General features: G+C 45.6%; 1 protein-coding gene across 8 annotated transcripts in view; it reads left to right on the top strand.

The window, feature by feature from the left end:
* Nucleotides 1-7,376, top strand: part of LOC117600438 (band 4.1-like protein 4A) — a 37,925-nt gene that overhangs the window by 580 nt on the left and 29,969 nt on the right. For 4 of the 8 annotated variants that reach the window (XM_034315876.2, XM_034315875.2, XM_034315880.2 and 1 more), the window contains 4 exons: nt 42-471; nt 554-662; nt 1,043-1,769; nt 5,631-5,825. In XM_034315876.2, coding sequence (XP_034171767.1) covers nt 5,712-5,825 — 114 coding nt within the window. In that variant the 5' untranslated portion in view covers nt 42-471; nt 554-662; nt 1,043-1,769; nt 5,631-5,711. Of the gene's footprint in view, nt 1-41; nt 663-1,042; nt 1,770-2,068; nt 2,294-4,057; nt 4,206-5,630; nt 5,826-7,376 lie in introns of those variants that run through there. The other 4 variants (XM_034315877.2, XM_076692695.1, XM_034315878.2 and 1 more) reach the window with 4 other exon arrangements.

Genomic DNA, 7,376 nt, shown 5'->3' with positions numbered 1-7,376 from the left:
TTTCAAAATTCTGAAATACATAGTATCTTATTACTTTTCAGCGGTTAACACGAGCCCTTTCAGTTACATCGACATTGTAATTAGCAAGACATTGACACGCAATTCATTGCAATTGAAGCTCCTCGTGCATTAGCTCGATGAAACAGCTCTCGAGCGCCAAGGAAACGTGCGCACGTGTTTCAGTGAATATAATTTGCGTTTGAAACAGTGAATCATCCTGAGTCTTGACAAAAGATCGTCGACAACGTTTGAAAGCTCTACGCTCGTTGGTTGAAACACGCACCTGTAACACCTGTTTTAAATAGGACGCTCTCGCGTCAATTTACCTGGTCTCGAAGCAAATAAATTGCCCGGTTTCTCTAACCTTTCTCGTATAACTCATAATTCGTTAACAAAAAGCTCTCGAGAGCCGGTGTGGCAGCATATCATTCAGAAAAGTGGCTTAATGTTCAAGGAAGACGTCTTCAAAAGGTACCTCGTTTCTTCCCTTTCTTTTTATTCATATTCGTGTCGCCCGTTTCCTTTTATTTTTCGGAAGTCAACTGGATTGCAGGGGGCATTATGGTGCAGCACCTTTTTACTAGGAGTCTTTTTTTCTGTGGCGTGCACCAAAGTATTAGGAAGAATGGCGGGCACGAGACCGGACTCCTCCACGGACGAAGGTGAGTAGCGGCTGAGATAGGGACAGACGCTTTGCTATGCTACGCTTACGCGCAGTGCCGTATCATTCCTACGGAGTAGGAAAGGGCGCGTTTAAAAGGGCGCGCGATTCAGTTTCACCCTTTGTTGATGGGACACGAGTCTAACCGAAATATTTGGTGTTTTAGTCAAAAGTACACTGTATAGCCTATCAGCTACGAAGCGAAATATAGTTTTTGAATCATATTCAACGTTATACGCGACGGAGGATCATTCCCTTTGATCGCGGTATTCCTCGTTGAAAAATCGTACGGTCCTTGACAGCGTAAGCAAGCATAATCGCGAGGCAATCTTGTTGGAAAGGTTTAGGCGGTCGCGTGACGGTTTGCAATTTCTGTTGTAGCATTCACGAAGAGTGCTCGGAGCCGAGTGCTACGCCACTGTCCACGCTATCACGATTTAACAGAGTGAACAGCACACAAGACGTCGGTGCGTGCGAGCGAGCGAGATAGCGGCGGAGGAAAGGAAAGGAAAGGAAAGGAAAGGAAAGGAAGGCGCGCAAGGTAAAGGCACATCTGAATCCTTCGGTTGACTCGGCTCAGTCTGATCCGAGCCAAGCCACTGCCCTGATCCGGCGTTCCTCGCTCGTCGTTCTGCGCCTGGATCCTCCTCTCCTTCGCCTGGCTGTCTCCTCCGCGCTCTCCCTGCCTCTCTAATCCACCGGTGTCATCGATCGCCGATCCGACTTCCTTCCTCCGCGTTGGCTTCTCCCTGCGCGGTCAGTTCAAGTCGCGGCGAGTTTCCGTTCCTCTCGAGTTCCGGCGACCAGACGAAAATTCACCACCTGACATGTCACAGTGCACGCAGCACCGTCGCGTCGATCGGTTCATCCGCGTACAGTGAGACGAACCGATACACGTTTCTCTTTCGCGCTTCTTATTCCTCGATTGCTCCTCGTTCGTCGCTCGTTTCTGTTCGTGACACTGGTGTGCGCGGGTTCGTGGAAACGAAGAATTTCTGTGGATCCTACAAGACACCGGAAGTGTGATGACCCTTCCAACGAGACGGGCTGCATCGATCAACGCGGCGACAGCGTGCCTTCGATCCGGGATCTGATTTTCGCGGTCAAGGTACGTACCTATTCTTCTCGCCCGCCAAAACTCTCGGAACATAGATACTGTGTTCGGTTTCTAATTTACGACAGGGTCTCTGTCAAGAGGTCCATGTCTGAAAATAAGCAGAAACAGGGATTACGCGATTCACCTCCTTTGTCTCATCGATGGGAAAAACGTATCGACGAATGCTTAACGTGGGACGAGGGCGCACTCCTGTATTGTATTCCGAAACGCGTCGTCGACGTCGTGTTTCTTCCGATGCGCCTGCTGAAAACGTCTCGGATAAATGAAACATTTTTCCCACTTCTTCGCAGTAGACAATGGGCTATTAGCTGTGAGCACCAATTATGGGGACTACGCGGTCGCGCTTCTTTTCCACGGACAGTTGTGCGCGAATAAAATAAGCAGCGGAGATCTTCCTGACGCTCCGATGGAAGGATGCGGATAGAAAGAGGAGGGAAAAAAAGGATTGCGAATAAGCCGAAGGGATTCGATTCGCTCGTTTTACCACGCAAACTTCAGCCGTGCTAACTTTAGACGTAAGAAAGTTTTATCTTACTTTCCTTTGAATTCGAACCCCTTTCAACCAAGGCAATCAAGCGCAATCGCAAAGATTCCTAAGGGACACAATAATCCTCGGTGCTGCTTCGGCATCGGTTAACCGAAGGGCACATCTCGTGTAGTAAGCTTTGTACGAAGCAATCGCGATCATTTGGCGAATCGTTACTCGAATCGGGACAACACTGTGTCACGGTTCGCCGGCAAACGAACGCGTTAATTGATCAAGGCGGACCTCTGATCGATTAATCCCGCGATACGGGTTAAACCGTGGCAATTTGTTAAGCTCCGTCAGTTTCTATTATCCCCGGGACAGATTCAGGGATTCTGGATTCGAAACCCGTTCCACGAATGCATCGAAGCCGCTCGTGCTCCGGCTCGTTCGAGTTCAATGGCACTCAGCGGCGTTGGTTCGGCACATCGAGCATCCACGATTTTTCACGCGACACCGAGGACAAAAGGTGTACTTGGACTGTTGACCTTCCGCGCGAGAGACAGGCGGCCCCGCCGCGCGGCGTCTGTCGGTCAGGAATCCTTACCGGTATACGTATACGTGACGGGAAACGATCAGGATCGCCGAGAACGCGTGACCCTGATTTTCGTATAGTCATCGGGAAAAGTTGAACAAACGAATGGGAAACGGTTAAACGACATTCGGTAGCGTGGAAAAGAGTACGCGATCTAGAATCCTAGATGGACGATACGTCAAGGTGGAACGTCGGTAGGTGGACGAGATCGTATCGAAATTAATATACCGATTTCTCAATGCATCGGTATGCTGGACGAGATAACGTCGTTCTCCGATGACTAATGAATTCGATTCGGTATCGTAACGTTACTTTCCAATGTCTCGTATTCGTCGCTGTTCGAACGTCGAGGTTCTACTTTTTATCAGGCGTCAGATCGAATAAAATAATTCAACAGAGGGCGTGATAATGGGGAACGGCGCGAGTTAATGAATAAAAGGTGAACATGTAGGAAAAAGCGAGGAGACGCGGAGGATGAACCAGGAGGAGCCGTTCGCGGCGGTCGAAGTCGGTCGCTGCCAGAACCTGGAAGGCTACTCGGAATACCTTCGGTATTCAAAGCTTCTCTCGAGAATGCAAAGCACGAGCCATTAATTTTCTTAGCGATTCGTCGAGCGTAGGGACATTCTTTTCAGGCTTGATATATTGCTCGGTGCGCCGGCCAACGTTTATGCGTAATTTTTATTTGAGTCCGGCTCGTACGTGGCGGGACGAAGGGCGAGGAGGAAGGAGAGGTGGTGGAGGAGGAGCCCTCCTACCGACAACGGGGCACAGGCTAGTCGAAACGCCGTTGAACATTGTAAAATGAAGAGGCCACTCGCAGGCAAACATTCAATTGCAAATCACCGCGATTGAAATACACCGGACGATTACAAAACGCTCGGTCTCCAGGCGCTTCGTAATTTTGCCCCGGCTAATGAGTTTAAATATTTAAATTGCGCCGACCGGGTACCGAACGGCGCAAGAAGTCCCTCGATGATTTACTCTCGCCTATATACCGGTACATTTATCAGTACACCCTTGAAATCCTTCTTGCGGCGTCCGCTACCTTCGCTTTTTAATCGGTCCTTCCTTTCGATCGTGCATCAACCGCGACCTACGCGAATAGCCATGCGTTATAAATAGCCACGAGACAATGGGATACCGTACCGTCGATATAGTCGCATCCCAGTAATGATGGATAATTCGTGTGTATCATTAGCGGACATCCTTGACCTGGCCAGCGGCTCGTTTACTGGAAGCTTATACACACGGACACCCCCCAACCTGATCCTCCTCGATTCCACTGAAAGGCGGGAAAAGGTCTAGCAGTATAAGCCGTGTGCAATTTCAACCTCCTACTCCCTCTGATAAGGGAGATATGAGGGTAACAATCAAAAATTTTACTATTTTTTTTCTCGAAAACTATTTAAGATATTTCATTTTTTTTTCTTTTTTCAACATTTCTGTCCGATGATTAAGGGTTGAAACAATCCCTTGAGTGACACACACTTGTTTCTTTTAATCTCTCTTAATTGTCTTCAGCATCTACCCATAGTTTGTATTCAATCTACTCTTCACCCCGTCGAGTGAAATTTACCCCCTGTATAAATATGGATCACCCGCATCATCGATACAGCATCTCCAAGCATCTACATATTGATTTCGCGTAGGCTCGCTACGGTTTTTTGTATCAGCCATCGAGAAACGCATGCCAGCAGGTCTCGAAGGTATTTTAAGTGGCAGAGGCTGGCATACGCGTACGTTACCGTGAACGGACGTACGTCTGATAGGCAGGCAATCGTATTCGAGATGTTGCGTACGAGGAACTATGAGCTAACGGTACAGCCGGGTAGCCGTAGCGAGTAGCGAGCTGTTTACGATATTTTTCTTGTGTGGAAAACATATTAGAGAGACCTCCGGATCGAGAGGAACCAGTCTCAGAATCAATTTCGATCGTCAAAATCCGTGGATCCTCGCCGATTCTCGCGAGTACGGTATTACCCGTTGAATGTTGGTCAGTCGAGTGACGAGTTAACTCGTCCTGCTCGTTTAACGGGTTAAGCGGGCTGGCTGCCACGAGGATTTCACAGCGATGTTTGTTACTTAAACTCGTTATGTAAATAATGCTCATAGCGCGGTAATTATGCGCGGATAGGGGCGTGCATAAATTTGCCTGATACCCTTCGAACAGACGCGTCGATGGGCCTCGTTGTGTTTTCGGCGTTTCTGCACCGTGAACATTTGCAACGCGGATAATTTATCGTCGCCAGCACGAGCTTGCTTCATCGATTTTAACCCACATATTTTTTTACACTCGCGCAATCGTCGGATATTCAGCTGGTTAACAATCGAATCCTTTTCGTTAACCGATCAACCAGACGGTTTCCATTTCGCTTAATGCGAGCCCGTTGCTTTTTGCGATTCGTTAGCGTTTCATTATCCCATTGGCGAACACGCAGCTCCGCTTCAAAGACATCAGTTCGGTTTAATTCGACTCTTTATTCGGGCATTGTATGGCACAATTTTAATTGATTCAGTTAAAACTGCCTCTCCGTTCATTTGACGTTCCAAGAACCCGATACATTACCAGGCTTATTCGGTTAAAACGAATTATCGATGGGGCACGTGGCTTAACATCGAGGTTTCATTGAAAAATATTCATTTTGGAAGCTTTCGAATAACCCTCCCTGGAATTTTCAAATGGTTATTATTTAGTTCTTTGTTCCAAGATGATGTAGAATGTGAAACTGGTTCGTGTATCGGCGTATGCCATTTTTCATCGGATTACAGCGTCGTTCTCGTCTTTCAGGATGACCGAAACCGATGAGCGGATGAACGAATAAAGCGAGGAAGGGAATCAGAAGGGAAACAAGGGCTGCCGAAGGAAGAGATGGTGGTGGAGTGGCTCTGTCCTGGTCTTAGGCCGACCGGAAGCCGTAGGCCTCGTCTTCTTCACTGCAAGGTGATACTTCTCGACGAGCACGAACTGTTGCAGGATGTCTTGGTGAGTTCCGATACAATATTTTCTTCCTTTCGCCCCATTGTTCGATGTAACAACGGCGTTAGCACATTTTTATGCCGACTCGATTTCGCGTTTTTATGCGTACGACCTAGTAAGAGGCGAGCAGAAATTTCGTACACCCACGCGTAGGCCTTTTCTGGCAATAGAAATCAAGAATATAAAAGGTGGGCAGACAATGTGGGCGAACTCGTGTCGCGAACATGTGTTCCCTCGCGTACACCCTTAACAATCATTTTATGGTAGATAAAAGCTTTTCGAGCTATTTATGTACACTCGCGATCAAATCAGGCTTTCCCGGGAAAAATTGTATGAAAAATTGAAATTTTTAAAAACATGGGGGCCGGGAGAAAAATATTTTTATTGAAATCCTATTAGAACATTAATTTACATTGCACGTGTAAGCAAATATAGTTTATATTGGAATTTATAATGAGAAACGTCTATTGAAATGTACCAAATCACGATAGAACAATAGAAGAATCGTTGTATTCACAACCAAATCATAAAATTTTATAAAATTAATATCTCTTATATAAAATATTTATAAAATCTTTGGAAGCTCGGATCCGATCTGCAGGCCGTAGTTTGGTGGTTGCTGGTGTAAACTTATAAAATTTGAATTGATATTTGTTTGCCATTCATATTTTACAGTTATAGGTATATAATACTAAATCTTAGAATATTTAACAATTTTAAATTATATCGTTTCGTTTTCTAAATTAATTTCGATATTAATATCGTGAAAATTAAGATTTTAAGAATTCCTACTTCTTTTATATCGCGAGTGTATTATAGTCAAACTTTTCTGCATAATTTCATCTTTTTTTTAGACGTTCCTTAATATTACAGGAAACGTTGTATGTAAATTATATGAAGTTCCGAAAGGGTACAAAGGGATGTCCATTTCCCGTTTCCATTTCTTTTGTACACGTGTACGTAGGTACGCGAAGCGAGGTGCTTTTCAGAAAAATGGTAAATCATTTTCACGAGGCCTCGTTTTACCCAGCACTTAAGACCTCCATTACCAAAAGTGGGCAATACTCGTCTATTTTAGAATGATTATCGGTTCGTGGGGCAATTTCGTGCAGACGCGTCGTGTAATGAGCATCCTGTTAATTGCTTTCGCCTGTAGATATTGCATTTTTGTCTTCGTCATTTTCTACCGGCTACAAATATCCCCTTTTCGGCTACGATTAAGTGAAATATTCGACGCTTTCGTCGATCGAATCGATCATTATTACGCGCATCAATTTCGTTACCAACGATTAGTAAATTAAGTGTTAGAGAAAAATTATTTACAATTACGAACAGGTTGCCGGTGCAATTCTAACAAACGTTTAACTTGCATAAAAAAGCCATTAACACGATCAAATACAGTAGGAGAAGACTCGATAACTATCGCTATGCCCATCACGTACAGTCATTAAGAGGAGCGAAATGACTGGCGCTCTTTTCTGACAGAAGGTATCGATTTAACCGGTGTCTCAATTACGATGCACTCGCAGACACTTTAATAAGACTCTGGGATGAATT

The sequence above is a fragment of the Osmia lignaria genome, chromosome 15, assembly GCF_051020975.1.
Source record: "Osmia lignaria lignaria isolate PbOS001 chromosome 15, iyOsmLign1, whole genome shotgun sequence".
NCBI classification, from domain to species: Eukaryota; Metazoa; Arthropoda; class Insecta; order Hymenoptera; family Megachilidae; genus Osmia; species Osmia lignaria.
The sequence above is the reverse complement of the archived record's forward strand: the minus strand, read 5'-3'. Positions and strand labels throughout refer to the sequence as shown.